Source organism: Micropterus salmoides, unplaced genomic scaffold, assembly GCF_014851395.1.
Source record: "Micropterus salmoides isolate LMB-PRFRI ecotype aquatic unplaced genomic scaffold, ASM1485139v1 Ms_hic_scaffold_7, whole genome shotgun sequence".
In the NCBI taxonomy this organism is placed as follows: domain Eukaryota; kingdom Metazoa; phylum Chordata; class Actinopteri; order Centrarchiformes; family Centrarchidae; genus Micropterus; species Micropterus salmoides.
In genome coordinates, this window is record NW_024044459.1 from 21430783 (window position 1) to 21448403 (window position 17621).

Below are 17621 nucleotides of genomic sequence, written 5' to 3' on the forward strand. Positions count from 1 at the left end.
GGTTCAATGAAATCCACGACACTTAACATAATACGATACAAAGACTATAAAATGGATTAAAATAAGTAAAACACAGTATATCTTGAATATTTAACGGCAATATTTGGACGATTAAAGACAACGTTTTTCATATATACATCAGCAGCCAAAGAAGCCAGTTTAAAACAGTTTTTATTCTGCACATAGGTATTAAGAGGCAGCACAAACATGCTGCTATCTGCGTACAAATGCTGAGGAAATATTACTGTATAACAAAAATAAACCTAAGAAACACAGACTTTAGCAATGACATATGTAGGACATTTTCCTTTTACACGAGTGAACCCATCTCCAAATTCAACAAGTAAAAAGACCATTACAGAAACAAATAAAAGTGGATAGACACGTGAGCCAACGCTTAAAGGGGTCACACTGTTTCTAAATAGTTTCGTTTTAATAAAACTATTTCATAATGTATGAGTAGACAACTTTTAACAATATATTACTTGTTTTCAACCTGAAGCTGCAGAGTCTATCAGAGAAAAAGCTGCACACTGAATACCACACAGTTACATCATTTTGTACTAAACAACTAGCAGTATTTCAATATTCATAGTGCTGTTGAGTTGTTTCCCAGCTCTGCCTGCAGCAGACTGTGAGGTCTACATTATGTAAGTGATTATGAACAGACACTGAACATTGTGCAGACACTTGCAGGTGGTTAAAAGGCCCTAATACAATATCCTGAGACTAAAATGTAAACAAAGGCCTAGTATATTTAAACATATTTAAAGACAATACTACAAATGAAATAGTAATTGGTAAATTTAATTTAACCATTTTTTTCAGCTTAAACACATTTAGGCTGTGAAGGTGTGTAAGTATATGGTCAGGGTTTCTCTATTCTCAAATTTTACACTAAACACAATTTCAGATCTTTAGCTTGTTCACTATAGAAGATTGTCAGAGCACAAAGCAAAATATTAAGATCTTATAGACAACCTGGTTGACTGTCATTACTATGTCTCACTGAGATAAGTGCACTGCATGACATGTACATATAGATGTGAAATATTATGACAATATAATATTGTATATTATAGTTGTAAGATATCTTACTTTGAGAACTGCATGTCATGACCTTGAGGTAGATGTCATCTGCTGTAACTATGACTATTTAACTGTGTAGCTGATAGGAGATCACTGGATTTGAGTCAACTGTCAACATGTAGACCTGCCACATCAAAAAGAAATGTTCTAAAAATGTTTGTCAACAGAAAAATGTTTCTCTACTGCTTCTTCATCACAAATATATATATCCAGTAACAATCTATCGAATTATCTTGTAGGCACCACTGGCCTTTAGCATCAAGTAATATATTTTCACACATTGGTGAGAATTAAAAGATCAAAATGTCAAGATGTCAATTTCAAGATGTTTGTGAGTAGTGCTATTTGGTCACTAACTTTTTATGACAACAGTGTAAATTATGAGTAAATTGTACCACATATCTGAAACAACCTCCCAGAAAACTTTGCATTTCATTTAAAGACTTTTCCACTGCCTTTTATTAAATGGATCTAGGTATTTATTATTATCTTGGACTGCACTGTAGCTGCACTGTAATTATCTTCTATTTTACAGAGCCCCTAACGGGACATTAGCCAAAAACAAACAAAAAACAACACATTTGTCTTGCCCACCAGAAAGTCTTTATACACACGTGAAAGTATGTAGTGCTCACCACAAAGTATCCGACAGGATAGTTTCTCATGAGGTGGGATGTATTTTTTTAATTTGTACATAAGACATAATTACTTGTATTTCTCATGTACAGCATTCTGAATTGCCTTATTAAAAGTTAGATTTCAAATAAATTTGGATTGTCTAAATTTCCATCTCTAAATAAAGGCAAAATAGATATACTACATGAGCAAAGCTTGTGTTAATCTGAGATATCGTGCCTATGTTACTGTTTTTATTTGTTATTAATAGTAGATCAGAACATTCACTAGAATCCTAGCCTATTCAACATATTTAACAAGACAACTAATGAGTCCTGTTGAATATGTTCCAAGGAGCGAAACCCCACACACCAACCTGCCAACACACATGTATGTCACAACTTTATAAAATACTCTTTCAGCAGACAGTTTTAGTTTCTACAAAAGGACATGTTCAGAAAACAAAAAATAATAACAATTGAAACTGTAGTATCAAAGGGTTTCAATCAATTGATACTGCACATTGTTTCTTTAAATATTTAGGGTATAGTTTATATTAAATTTGATCACAATTAGGCAAACAGGCAATTTTTTTAGGGATGAATTCTTCTTACTACAACTCATTAAAAGGAGTGTTGATGACTATATAGCACACGATCTAAATACAACCCACAAAAATAAAAATAAAATAAAATAAATTCATAGAAATAAAGAAAATGTGACAAAAGCATTCACACAAATGAAATGCTGGAGTGTACTTTCGTTTTGTGTTTTTAGATATAAATTTCCCATTATAAAATCTCATCATTATCTCCAGTTACATTGTTTCCTCTCTTTCTCCCCTAGTTTGATCAAAAGGCTGGATTCTTTATAACTCGGGTCTACTACACCTTCTCTGATAACCAATGTATCCAATTGAAGCACGGGTTAAAAAGGAGTCTTTAAGCATATGTCGGGCATTGGTTGGAACAGTCAAACCACCAGAGGCCCACTTGATGTGGAAAAAGGCAATGTCCATACTGCATGTTAAAACCTGTGAATTAAGTTTGGCAATCTAGGTAGCTACATATAGTCAGATTAATAGTTAGTGGACTCAGGAGTGTACACAACAAATGGTATTTCCCAACAAAAGGTTACTTATTCCCATGTGTTTTATGACTAAAACAGGTGGTAGGAATAACCATACAATAATGTTTTGGCTTTTTGTTATCATCCACTCTATCAGATTTCCACACTGCCTTTTTCCACCACCAGGTGGCCATCCAGGTGCTGTGCAGGTTTACGTGTGATGCATGGTTTAGTGCAAATAGCAGTAACATGGTGGCAGTAAGGGGCTTCTACTGGCTTTTTTCATAAGCAGATGTTTGCACTAATGCAACTATTATCATCTCCAAAGATATGTGACTGAGATTTCAGTGGAAAACAAAGGAAGAGTGACATGGGGCACAGTGCGGGTCTGTTCTACTTCTAGTCAGTCTTGGGGCTGAAGCTGACCCCTGGCCAGTCGTAGGTGTCTGGCAGGAAGGAGTCGTAGTGGGTGTTCCACACAGTAGAACGTACAAGGCCGTTCTTGTCCATTGGCTCAGGGTAGCGAAATGCCATGCCTTTAGCATAGACATACTCCACCACCTATGGCAAGAAAGAGAAAGTTTAGTATTGACTAATGCTGAGAGGCAGACACAAGTATTACTTTGAAAATCAGATGATGATAGAAGAGGCTCAATTTAGGGAAGAACAGTAAACATTTGAACTACCATTAATAGTTTATCAATAGCCAAACAGCTAAAGTTCAAAATTGTCATTTTCAGGAGACTTGCCTTGACCGCCATCTGAACAGAGACCTCTCTGATGTTGGAGAGAGGAGGATAAAGTCTGCCTTCTTGCAGCTCTTCATCTGTCAGCTGCTCTGCAAGCGTCTGGAACGAGTATAAAAATACTTTTAGGCTGAAGATGAATTTCTAGCATCCAAAAAACTGAGACCTAAAAAAATACAGCTATTGTTTGCCTACAGCTTATTTCTGTTTTTAAATATAAATGTGATTTTGAATAAGACAAATTAAGAAAAGTGACAGAAATGACCAAAGTTATATTACCAACATGCAAATGTCAGTGACTTCTCCATGCAAAACATTTCTATCTTGAACAAAGTGTGCTGCACTGACTGCACTGATCAATGTAATCTAGTCAAAAGCAGCCCAGTGGAAGAGGAAAGAACACGATGGAAGGAAGTAGGAGAGAAGAGGGAGACGTGCAAAGCAGGATCAGCCTTTTAAAAACTCCTTATCTATTAGCTGTTATCCCAGAGTCTAGGAAAAGACGGACCAGGAGACATCAAAGGGTTAAAGAGGTTTTAGGACCCAGCGTATACAGCGTATGCATACATGACAGAGTTAGCAAGAAAGGGCCGGATGACGTGAGAGCAGGGTAAAGGCGAACTTCAGACCTTGGCAGCCTCTAAGAATACTGTGTCACTTATGTGTCTCACTCCACTCAGGATCACAGCCAAGGCCACACCTGCAATGCACAAACAGCATGTGTTTTAAAAACAGACTGCATTTACTTCTTACATTTTTGTTTATCATCCGGTGATTTTTTTCCTCCCATTATATAAACACTATGTTTTGGTAACTTTTTAACACTGAAAATTATTGCCATTTTATATTTAATACATAATTCATACTCTCTTCTGGTCAGTTAATATAAATTATGCATATTTATTTTCTTTTCACCTGGGAAGATGTAAGCGTTGTTCCCTTGTCCAGGAGTGAAGACACGGCCATCACTCAGAGTTACTGGCCCAAATGGACTGCCACTGGCAAAAAGACATCTACCCTGTGGGACAAAGAAACAAAAGGGTGAAAGAGTGATGACGGGAAAAAATAAAGGACAATAACAGGAAGAGTAATTTTTACAACAAAATAACTCATAACGCTTAATTTCAAAGTTATTTAAAATGAAAGGAATGGAAAGCAGAAAGAACTGTGTACGTCAGTGAGTGTGTAGGCGTCCTCCGCTGTGCACTCTGCTTTGGTGGTTGGGTTACTCAGGGCAAAGATGATTGGTCGTTCATTCAGGGATCCCATGGCCCTGATGACATCATGGGTGAAAAGACGTCCAGCTCCTGCCACACCTGGAAGAAGGAAAGAGAAATGTTGGTCACCCTGTGCTTGTGAGTGATCCATCATTACTGCTCAAGCGAAGCCAGCAATTACACTGAGCCTTGACAGCATGATTTAAGACTATTTTGCAAAGCTGAGTGGATAAATAATAAATAACCTAAATAAAAAATATACTTTGTCATTTGACCTGATACAATCTCATGCTTGGATAAAATTAAATAAATCATGACGAGAGCATTACAAACAAGAGCATATTAATAAGTTTCTGAATGGCTCAAACTTAAAAATGCATATTCCAAACTGTAAATGAAAATGAGACTTCCTTACCAATGATAGCTGTAGGTTTGATGGTATTGACAGCATCTAGGAAGCTTTGTGCATTCCCTGGACTATCATGGACAAATGCTTCCTGGTTAGTGTCTATTTCCTGCGGTCTGCCCTGGAGTTACACACAGCACATTGTTGCCAACAGTATATTGAGAAAGAATATAGTAAAACCATTGTTCACCAATTATATAGTACATCAACAGTGAGCCTGACAGGAAGCCACACAGACATATAATGTATGTTCTAGTCATCAATGTCTTTGTCACACACACACCAACCTTTACTATTAAGCCATGTTTATCGAACATCCAGATCTTTTCTCTGGCTTCAGCTTGCGTCATCCCGCTTTCCATCATAGCCATGACAATCAGATTGGCAATACCAAGGGCAGCCTAGAGAGAAAATAACCTCAAACTAAACATTCAAAGTACTTACACAATATATCCATAATAAAATGTTAACCCTTAAAAGTTCTGGTCAATGTTGAGCACATTGGGGATTTTCTAAAAGATTTTAAGTAATGTTGGACTATCATTTCTTATTGGCATTACCAGCTCTGGTCAGTAGGGGACGGTATGGCTCTTACAAATGGGCCTATGTTATTATTTTGATATACAGTATGGGACTTTCACATTCCAGATTGGGGAGGAAAAAATTTCTAAAAAAATAAATATAAAAAACCCACAAGAGAACTCAAATCGACTGATAAATGGATAAATATTATCTTACCTCTCCAGCTCCCAGGAAAAGCACCCGGTGTTCAGTGATAGGTTTGCCAATGGCTCTCTGAGCTGCTAACAGACCAGCAAGGGCTACAGATGCAGTGCCTGGAAACATGGAAAAGAACACAACAACAGGAAACAATGACTTTTCTGCCCTAAAGAGAATAGATTAATCGTTTGTTTTAAGGTAGGCAGGTGGGATGGGCCTTTTTTTAAGTTATGATGTGCAGGTTCAGTCATCTTGGTTACAACATACCTCATGAATGCACTGTATTCCAGCTCCTAATTGTCAAATCACAGCTGTCATTGGTTCATTGAACTGACCACAGGTGAGTTTTCAAACTGCTCTACCCTGCTGCGGTACAGTGACTTAAAGCCCACAATATGTTTACTGTAATTGCTTATTTTATTAAAGCAAGTTTCAGGTTTCTGCAACTGTATTTTCATGTTGAAATAAAAATAAAACAACAGCTGGTTGGGAGGTAGAAAATACATTTTAGATGGAAAACAACAGAGATATAACATGCTTTTAAAAAGAGTCCCCCAACAATTACACAATTAAAAGGAGAGGCATTATGTAGGGATGGGTGGAAACATGTAAAACCTCCAGAATGGTTCTTTAAGCAATGCCAACTGAACTGTACTAAACGTAATTCAATTGCTGATTTTAACTGGACAGATAAACTGGCATAATGACAAAGTACAACTTCAAATGCGGTTATATGCGAACCTTGGATATCATCGTTGAAGGTGCAGTACTTCTCCCTGTACTTCCTCAGGAAGCGGAAGGCGTTGTGGTTCCCAAAGTCTTCAAATTGGATCAGTGTGTCCTGCCCATATTTGTCCACCACAGCTTCCATGAACTCATCAATCAGATCATCGTAGGCTTGAGAGCGATCTCGCTTCTGGTACAGCCCCATGTACAGCGGATCTTTCAGGAGAGTCTGATTGGACAGCAAGGAAAACATACGATGAGGTTTTCCTACTTTCCCCAAAGCATTACACACATACAGAACACACAAATCAAAAAACATTGCCTTCCAACCTCATTGTCTGTGCCGACATCTATCACCACAGGCAGACATTTCTCAGGTCTAATGCCGGCACAGGCGGTGTACAGGCAAAGTTTTCCAACAGGGATGCCCATTCCATAAACACCCAGGTCCCCTAATCCTAAAATGCGCTCTCCATCGGTTACTACAACTGCCTACAGAAAGAGAGAGAGAGAGGTGGTGAAAAAGATTAACATTTACAAGCATACAACAGTGAGCAATACTAAACTGGACATTAGCCAAGTGAATGTAGAAAATGTGGATGGTAATGGGTCAATTAACAAGACTTATCACTGACTGCGATATGTGATACAACTAGGAGTCTCTTTCACACTGTAATATAGATATTAGCCGAAATTTGTGTTTCTTTGATGAGGTTTTCAGGTACTCACTGAAACATTAGTCTCTGGCCAGTTGTCTAGGATGGAACGGATGTGTCCTTTGTCCAGAATGGAGATGAACAAGCCTCTGGTGAGAGAAACAAGATGATAGTAGACTACTTTAATAATAACTTTACTTAATTATGGCAAGATTATATCTACTACAAAATAGGGAGAGAAAAAATGGCTCTCTACTACAGTACCATCCTTAACATTGTTTTAATCAAGGTATTGACACAAATTTAACACCCATTCACCATTATAAAAAAACATTTATGTTATTATATTTTCAAAACAATGTTAAATGTGTATTACACAGGACTGCACTAAGGCAAATAACTCAACTTTATAATCACTTTATAAATAAAATCAGACAGTTAAAAATAACACAAAATAAAATGTCAACAGCTCCAGTCAAAGCCTGTGTTTTATCCAGAATAATCCTTTTGAATGACTGTTTCTGAATGAGACTGATTTTGTGGCCTATAGCAGGTAGCAATGTAGACTATAGAGGTAAATGTTTTTTCTTCATTGTCTTAAATATTAATTCCTGAAAGTATGTCTGTCACCAAAGTAAATCCTATAGGACAATCTTTGTAGTTTATCCTTTTTTTCCTTTTAGTAGTTGATTCTTTATAGCTTTAGCATGCTTACTTGGGTCTTCTAAAGATGTGTCCATACTGTGTGCAGGCCAAGCCTACAGTGGGAGTGTAGACAACTGGCATCAGTTCTTCGATGTCTTCCATCAGCACCCTATAGAAAAGCCTCTCATTCCTTTCCTGGATGCCCATCAAGTACACGTACCTGTACGGAAAAGGAAGATAAATGAGTTAAACCGTATAGAGGGAGACATTTAAAATAAATAATTACAAATGCTTAAAAGCAAAACAGAGAAGATCATACTGTGGCTATTCTTTACAGTGCCCTAAGCTACATTTGTCCTTACTTCTGCAGGGGATCAGTAATCTTCTTGAGATTATTCTGGAAACGCATGGCCTGAATGTCCTGGGTCTCCACTTTGGGAGGCAACAGACCATGTATCCCCAAAATCTGTCGTTCCTGTAGAGAGAAGGCCATGCCCTGAGGGGAAACACACCAAAAAGAGAGGAGTGAGTCAAAGAGACTGTAGGTATCTACCCTTTGTCAACTAATCATTGTTGGAAAATGACTTGAAGTCAGTAACTTCAGTTACTCAAGAGTTCAACGGGCAGCATTGTTTTAAAATCATGTCATAGAGAGACACAGCTGCTATTCTATTTTTTCTAATTAAGACTCCTGTTAACTTCTGACATGACTTATGAGTGAAATGCAATCTTTGTTGGACAATGGCAAAAGAGCGGCCCCTCCACTGACAGTTGGTCTTACACATGTTAAATATATTGTTTATATAAATATATTTCTTGTGGTATTTTATATATATATATATATATATATATATATATATATATATATATATATATATATATATATATATATATATATATATAATATATATATATATATATATATTTATACAGACTGTCTGATAAGGTAAACTAAATAAACATGATTTTATAGACATCACTTCAATAAGCAAACAGACATGTTTATTATTAAGTACGCCACTCTCTGTTGAATGATGTTCTGCTACCAACCCTTGTAGCATTTAGGTTTCATATTTAAAATGTATCAATATCTCTCTAAATAAAAATATAATCACTGAACCAATTGTCAGAACCCCTGCTGCTGGAAATGTTCACATACTATAATGTTGTTTTGTCAACAGAGGGTGTATTGCGTTACCTATGAGTCTGGGTTGGCCTATTGACTCTTAACAGGATAAGGAGAGCTGAGTCAAAGGGGGGTGGAGACCAGATGAAAGTAATTTTGCAGTTGGTGAAAGGAAGCAAAAGAGGTAAGAGAGGGGAGTAGCCTCAAAGAAGCCAATGAAGAAGACTCTGGGTAGAAACTCCCCATGTATAAAAGATGGAGAGGAGGAGTCCAAAGAGTTCTCATGGTCCTGCCGGGCATGTGAGTGTGTATGTAGGTTTACATGACCATCTCTGAATGAAATACGGATGTAACATATGGAAGCCTTAATGGCTGGGGAAGAGCGATGAATGCTGGGGCCTACCCTGGCAAAATGCTGAGTCATGCTGATGGAGCATTTCACTTCACTCAGCTCTCAATTCCACTCAACATAATGCCTCTGATTTCTAGTTTGTTTTTCCTCTTTTTACATGGAATTGAAAGTTTAAACATTTCTTGGTGTGATTCTAACAGGTCTGACAAAAGTAGCCCAATCTGTAAAATGTAAAATAACACATATCCTGAAAACCTGATATATGTTTGAGTGTGTACTTATATATATATAAATATACATATACATATATTTCCTATGATTTGTTGACAGGAAACCACTGATTTCTCATTGGTTAAAGAGATAGTTCAGAGATACAGTAGTTTGTGGGAATTTTACACTTTTCCCCACACTCCCAGAGATTAATAAATGCCACAGGATAGACCTTTATATGTACTTGGTTTAGTTTGTGCTGTCAAATAGCAATATTAGGCTGTCTTGGCTTAATTCGGTCTAACCAAGTAAACTAACCTTTTTCCAAGCTTTGTCTGAGCTTTGTCAAAGTCACCGTCTCAGATTTTGAAAACCCCTGGTTTAAGTTGTGTTTTTTAGTTCATCATTTATGTTAATGAAATTGCCTAAAATAGATCCTCCATCCAGTTTCCAGGTATTTTACTTTTACATTTGTTTTGAAACTACATGTTGAAAGTTTGTATCATTAGGACTGCAACTAATTATTACTTTCATTGCAGATTAATGGGTTTATTAATTTCTTGATTAACTTTTGTAGTTTGGTCTATAAATAAAATGTCAGAAAATGGTAAAAGATATTGGTCATTGTTTCCCAAAGCCCAAGATGATGTCCTTAAAATGTCCACAACCCAAAGATATTCAGTTTACTGTCATGGTGGAGTAAGGAAACCAGAAGATATTCACATTTAAGACAATTCTGACAGTTCTTTCTTAAAGTTATGACGAATCAAGAGAGTCATGACGATGCAGTCTGCTGATGCAAGTCACAACTACTCTGGCAAAAATAGTCCTCCTATGAGTAACCACCATGTTGTGGTCTTGCACGCTGTAAATGTTAGATTGCAACACACAATGAACTCAGTGAATTTTAATTCTAGAGGAAATTCAAGAGTTTCACTGCCTTTTATATTTCTACAGTAAATATAAAACCACAACCAGACAGCATTTTGTTTTTTATGTTTGTACATGTAGAACATTTTCCCACTTGAGCTGGTTTTGATCAACAAATGAGTTTCTGAACTAGACCCAAACAGATGGAACAAGAGGAATCAGGCTGTTAGTGCAATGTGAGCCATCAGCCAGATAGTCCGGGACCAGTTTACATGTAGGTTGGAATGTCTATATTTAGCACAACATGTGCAGAATATTCTAAGTTTAGCATAACCTGTACAGAGTGAGATCGTATCTCTTCAAGCAGCTACAGCCTCATGTTACATATGTGTTGCTTTAAGTAACACAAGAAAGGCACCAAACAATGTGATACTGATGTGTAAAGGGTATTGAAAATACGTTACAGAGCAACTTACACCAGCTGGGAAAAATGTTATCACGATAAAAACATTTCATCTCATTCGATATAGATAATTATCACGATAAATGTCAAATCATTATTTCTTTCAAGATTTTTGCTCCTGAGTGAAAATTGAATAAACCAGATGGTTAATTATGTGGTTTAACTTTTCTTTATGGTCAGAATGGGACGAACACTTGATGCAAACAGTTGGTCACTTAACAAATCTGACGTAGAACATTCAAAAATATTATGATAAAATCTTTTTTCAGTCCCTTTTTCCTCAACAAAATAAATATTTTAATAGAAAGATGAAGTGCTAATTTGTTTGTGATTTAAATGAATTAAACCAAATATTTATTGACGATTTATTGTTATTTATTATTTATTATATTGTTATTGAGGAAAGCTATATTGCGATAATTATCATTATCATTTTATTGCCCAGCCCTACTATAGATGTTCGGCAAGGTAAGTTTATTTTAACATTTTAACCACAAGGCAGTTCAAAATGCTTTACATAAGGTATAACACATGCATGACATGTGCGGTGACCTGGAGGCCAAAAAAACAGACCAAGATCCCTCGTAAGAGACGCTGCCAAAGCTCTTAAATTTTACACAAACTTCAAGTGTTGGGCACTTGTGATCCATATACAGCACCCACTGCTGTATTTCCGCCGCCAGTGCTCCACTGTGGTAATGTTTACGTTTACCTTGTAGGGAATCCCTCACCTAACACAGCTCAGGCTTGTCTCCTCGTCAATTAGTCCGATAGCACAACAACCATCCAGCATTTTGGCAACGCAAAAGTAACAAACTCAAAGTAACAGTGTATCACTTGCTTCCTGGTTGACATACAGCAGAAAATAACGTCTTTTTTGCCCTCCAAGGGAGAGTTTTCCTTGGAATGTGACGTCACGTGAACACTATGAATTGCAACAATCCTGCTACGAAAAATTAGTTAATGCCTGAAAACCATGTCCTGAAGGTATCAATTTAAAGTGTTAGAAGCTAGGACAAGTCAGAGCCAAATGTTTTCCAGCAGTAGGTTTGTATTATTTTACTCTTCTGTTCTAGTTTTCAGTAATACCAATCGCCTGATGCGTGATGTAATGCCTGTTTCGTTACATGTGAATGCTGACAAATTCTACTTCTTGTAGAAATATTATACTTTGGGGATCAATTGAAATTTCTACCAGCCTGCAGAAACATACAGATATAGAAAAACACAGTCTAATAAAAGACAACCTGTCAAACATGTCAGAACCTTCAAGTCAATTCCTGTCCATCACACTAAAACAGCTGCAGCTCTCTGCTATTTTTATCCACAGATAATAGAAATATTGACAACTGCTAGGAGACAGAGTGACCCTGGTCAACAGGAGATGTTTTTTTTTTTTAACATTTTATCTTTTGTATGTTACAGTTTTGATTCATAACACATTTCCTTGTTTGTTTTATCCATCGCAACTAAAGAACATTATAAAATTCTAACAAAAAAATTGTTTTCCACCCCGACACAAGAAAAGTTTATGCCAATTAGACTTCACAATATGTCATAATTGGTATGGCTCTACAAATGGACTGACAGGCTGCAAAACATGTTAATAAAGATTCGATGCGTTTAACCACTATCTCTTTTTAAAATGCTAACACAAATACAACAATCCACTCACTTTGTTGGTGCGAGGGTTGAGCATGAGGGGCTTGCCCTTCTCTTTGGTGTGTGCCCATCTGCAAACAGAGACACGGGGTCTCAGGGACCAGGTTGCTCTCAACTTGGACAACATGGTGGACAGTCACTGGTCTGAAGGTCCACTGGTTTAAAGCTGCCGAGGAAGAAAAGAGAAACAAAGTTGACAGAAAACCCGTTGTTTTCTGGAGACATGACTATTTATTTCCAATTTCATCTCCTGTGGGAGAATCACAAATGATTGTGGACAAAACAAGGCATTTGAGGACACTATCTTGACCTCTGGGAATCATTTTTGGACATTTTTCACCATTTTATAGACAAAATAAATAATCAATTAATCGAGAAAATATTCTACAAATGAATCGACAAAGAAAATAATCATTAGTTGCAGCCTTAGCTCTAAATCAACTTTCGGAAACATTTTTTCCATGTCTACTCATTCTGCAGCATGCAGGGTTTTTTTGCGTCTCTCTCCTCTGCTCTCTGTCAGGTGTGTCTGTTTGACCGAGGAAGGGGCTAAGCTACACAAACACCATTATTGTGCAAAGATGCGGGTGTGTTTATTTGTGCTTTAGAATGTAACCACCCTGAAACAATCACAAAATAACTTTTTATTTCTCAGATTCTCTGCTTTGTTCTCGCTAAGCTGGCTCCCCCACCGCTGCTCTCTCTCTCTCTGCATGGGGCCAACTTTGAATCATGTGTTTACAAACAGCAACCCACGAATTCTACTTATTCTGCCTGTACTTCACAAAAAAAAATAATATGAAGAATAACTTTACTCAAATTTAGGATTTTTTAGGACGGTGACGTCATAAATTATCGAAGCTTCATTTAGAAACTTCGATACAAGCTTCGAATGTAAAAAAAAAAAAGACATTTGGTACAGCCTTTAAAAATACTGATGTTCAGTAGTTCATATAACCATGAACAAACCCTTACATTCCTTAGGCTGTTGCCTATTTTTAAGTCTATATTGTATCTAAAATAAATTACCAACATGTGCGATAACAACTTTGATTATACCAGTTTGTGGAAGTCATAACTGTAAAACTAATTTATTACCATTTCTTTCAGTATTACAACTATTCCTTAGTGTCAAGGGGTTGTCAAAAGTTATTGCTTTAAGATTAAGTTATTCTTGCTTCTGACAGCCAAGACCTGAAGTGCACCGCTACCACAACCTTTGGACATATGACAGAGAGCGTGCAGGTAGAAAAGCAGGTAGGCCAGCTTATCATATCATTTAGTTTGAATTACAGTCCGGCAACAAACACACACACTGAATTTTTTTATGTGTGTGTTTGTGTCAGAGCATTTGATTTATTGATTGCTGTTGGGATATAAAGAGGATTTCAAATATAACAAAAAAAAACTTCTGAAATAAATTGCCTGCCCCGGCTTTAAGATATCAGTAGTGAAGACTGTCGGCCTACTGACACACACTTAATCACAGAAACCCACAAATGCACTTGGTGTGTATGGACAGTCCCACACTCGGGGATTACAAATGCTGACAGCAGTGGCCAGTCATTAATCTGGATGTGGACAGAAGTGATTTAGTGCGTGATCTGAGAAACAAAGCTTTGAAAGATTGTCATAATCCTTTTTGCAATGAGCTCCACATGAAGACAGAGAACAAGCTAAATCAGGGTGAAATCAGCCCACAGATAGGAAAGACGGGAAGACGGACAGATAACATGTATCACAGCTTGGAAGCAAGACTATCTTGGGCGGCATGTCAAGAGCATACATGAAGGCATAAATTATTTCTACTATTCCGACGGAGATAAAACACGCTCAAAAATAAATAAACAAAATAGTATCAGAACTTGCTAGAATGATGCCACACCAACAACAATTACTGCATATTCACTTTACATAAGGGCCCCTACCCTTCTTTCAGCTGCTGTTGGTGGCCTGGAATAGTAGTGTGAGAGCTATGTCATGCATGTGACCTGTGATTCGCTGCTATATTGTGTCGTGCTGTGTTGTGGTGGGTGCAGAAATAGTTAAAGCTACTCTAAGTTTGTAAGTTGTAGACAATTAAGAGCAGCTTTGCCTTCCCTCACGATAATTATTGTTGTTATTATTTGTAGCAAAAGGTCATCCCTCAGACTATGAAACCACAAAGTAAATGCTGCCTTCCCACCAAACCTGCAGAGCCAACGGACTAAAAGAAAAACTTTCAACTGCCACATATGACACAGTTATAATACTTTCTAGTGCTTTAATTGTTAATGTCAATAATGGCAAATTGCTCAAGCGTCACCATGTTACAAAAAGAGCAAAGCAGACCCCAAAGGAGTAACCAAAATCATCTGTCAACTCAACTTTTGTACTCACTTATGTATTTATCTTCTTCTTTTTTTATCCAGCTTAAATTCCTTTTGGCCTTCCTTAATGTCAAGGCCTGACCCAGAGGAAATGCAACTAGACCTGTAAGCAAGTTATGTGGAGAACAGCAAAGTCGGCATTATTGCATGCCATTTCTATTTTAGTTCCCTGTAGTTTAGGACTCCAGTCAAGCAGATCTCTGAAATAAGTATTGCTTTGAAATACAAGATACATGAGGAAACACAATACAGTCAACTGCAGTCAGGTGTTTTCCAAAAAGATTATCTATGTAAATTTTCCCAGTAATTTACCAACCTATATGTGGATTACACAGGGGGGGGGGGGAGGCTTGAGCTCTAACTCCATTTTATGATTTCCATGGTCTGGAACAACATACAGCTGAGCTCAGGTGGCTAAAGAGCAATGTGACAAACAGGACTCATCTGTGCTGTCTTTTTCTTATCCTCCTCCATTCCTAACCTCAAAATTTTTGCTTGTCCACACGTTATTATAGTCCTTATTAAATAGATGTGTGCAACAGTTACTCTTAATGCCAGTCTGTGTTTAATCACACTATGCAGGTTTACATTTGATAGGCAACTAAGCAAGTTTATAAATTACCCCCACTGACCTTAAAAATGTCCACAAAAACAATGGTTGTGCTTTCCATTAGCCTCTACTTGTTGTTAAAGAACAGACTCAGATAAAGTACTGTGGTCTAATCATGCCCTCTCTTTGAACACAATATCTGATGAAAGAAATTACAAGCACAGCCAGCTTGTTGAGTCTTGGCTAACAGCTACACATCCAGGAAACATTGCCTAGAAAGAAGCATTAAAGAATGGACCAAAGTGGCAGATTGTCTGACATTCAGAGGGAAAACAGCCTTGATGCAGCCTCTGTGAAATCCAGTCTTTGTCTTGTACACTGTAGAATACTATTTTCCGGTTATCCACGTCGAATTTTGCTTCCAACCTGTTTCTAGAACATATAAAGCCTGAACATCTAACGAGGTCATACTTTGATACAGTGATATTCCTTTTTCCTTTCATTTCCTCCCAGACTTCATCAGCAGGTCGTATCAAACATGCTGAGATTATCCATGATTGCTTGTTTCATACTTTTTGTGTCTGCCAAGGAGCAAGGTAATTCTGGCACAGAAATCACAATGAGCCAGCTTTGTATCAGTGTTGCAACAAGTACTGTGAATGGACTAGCTGGACACTTGCCACAGCCAGAAGCTGGCCTGGACAGTCTGTAATTGTAATTTTTTGTAAGCAAATAGCTCATAAAATCAGGCAACCAACACAGCTAGAATTGTGCATTTGTATTCCTTTAACAGTATATTGCCATGGCTGGAATTTGACCAATCTAAGTACTCTCAAGTACTTCACCAGACTGAATAAACTTGAGGCTTGATGGCCATTGCATAGAAATGTGTAACTCAATGCCAGCTAAAATGGACTTTCTAAACAGATGAGGCAAACAGGACACACAGTGCAATTTAGCCAGACTATTGAGTCTAGCATTACTGTGTCTGGAAGTACTCTTAATATAGAAATGATTTGTGTAATGACTGCATTGACTGAAGAAAGCATTATGTATTTTTTTTAAAAAGGTTAATTCCAGAAACAAGGTACCAACAGGAAGCCAGTGTGCCCTTAAACTATGGATTCTTCTAAACTATGGATTTAGTCCAACAAGCAATCAATCCAAGCCACACCCATGCTTTCATGTGTAAACGTTTTATGGTCTTATAGCTTAATTTACTGGGATCAGAGTACATTAGCATAAAGCAAAAGCAATTTCAAGAAGACATACATCTTAGTTAGTACACAGCTATGCGTGGCTTTGCTGACAGGTGTTATTATTCTCCATCTTGGTTCATCTTTTGTGTCTTGCCATAGAATACAATAGAAAGCTGTTAGATTTAACTTTGCAAAACCCTGACAGGGAGTGACGTTTGAACTGATTATTTAGTTAAGAAACTGGAAGTGAATTTTTTGTTATTAGTGCTGCATACTTACATAGGCCGTAAATGTAGTAATATAACCCTAACCCCTCACTATTTCTACCTCCATCTTCTGTTTAGAGATACAAGAGGAGGGACAGAATGTTTAATGTTAATTGTGAACATATATAACAACTACGTTTACACAGAAATAAAAACCAGATGGACAAAAGAAAATGACTAACTGTAACTCGCTACAGTGGGAAGCTAACGTTATTTAGTTAGCCTAGCAACTACAAACAAATAGCAGCTAACAACTGCTACAAGCTAACATTTGGCTATGGTACTAAAACAGACCAAGCTGTGTCGTTGTCCCGTCTTAACGACAGAAAAGCCCACAGCCCAAGTGTTTGTTAAACTGACACAGCACGGATGTTTTTAGCCTGGTTAGTTAACGTTACATGCTGTCTCTTATTCTGAAAAAGGGGAAGTTCTTAGATGACACACAGACTGTGTATTTTCTAGAAAATAACGACTGGGCTTACCTGCTCTTGAATATTATAATACTGACTGCGGTTACTTCCGTTGAACGGGTTACTGTTTATAAGGCATGTTTCTCCTTGAGTAACCGGTAAAACTGTTTGACCTCTTGGTACGTTGCCACAGATGCGGCAGAGGTTCTGAGGAGAGGAGACTCTCGCGCAGTGTAGAAGAACCACTCATCCAATC

General features: G+C 37.4%; 1 protein-coding gene across 2 annotated transcripts; it reads right to left on the reverse strand.

The window, feature by feature from the left end:
* Positions 1-154: 154 nt before the first annotated feature.
* me2 (malic enzyme 2, NAD(+)-dependent, mitochondrial) lies at positions 155-17596 on the reverse strand. 2 transcript variants are annotated; one of them, XM_038702586.1, is made up of 16 exons: positions 17438-17596; positions 14951-15043; positions 12585-12737; positions 8251-8384; positions 7959-8108; positions 7317-7392; positions 6918-7079; positions 6603-6816; positions 5880-5977; positions 5429-5542; positions 5151-5262; positions 4692-4834; positions 4434-4536; positions 4148-4218; positions 3522-3620; positions 155-3333 (listed from the first exon to the last, which is right to left on the reverse strand). In XM_038702586.1, the coding sequence occupies exons 3-16, from the start codon at positions 12696-12698 to the stop codon at positions 3172-3174; spliced, it is 1752 nt and encodes a 583-aa protein (XP_038558514.1). In that variant the 5' UTR covers positions 12699-12737; positions 14951-15043; positions 17438-17596; the 3' UTR covers positions 155-3171. The 2 variants fall into 2 exon arrangements, with proteins under 2 accessions (XP_038558514.1, XP_038558513.1); XM_038702585.1 differs by lacking the exon at positions 14951-15043.
* Between the last annotated feature and the right edge of the window lie 25 nt (positions 17597-17621).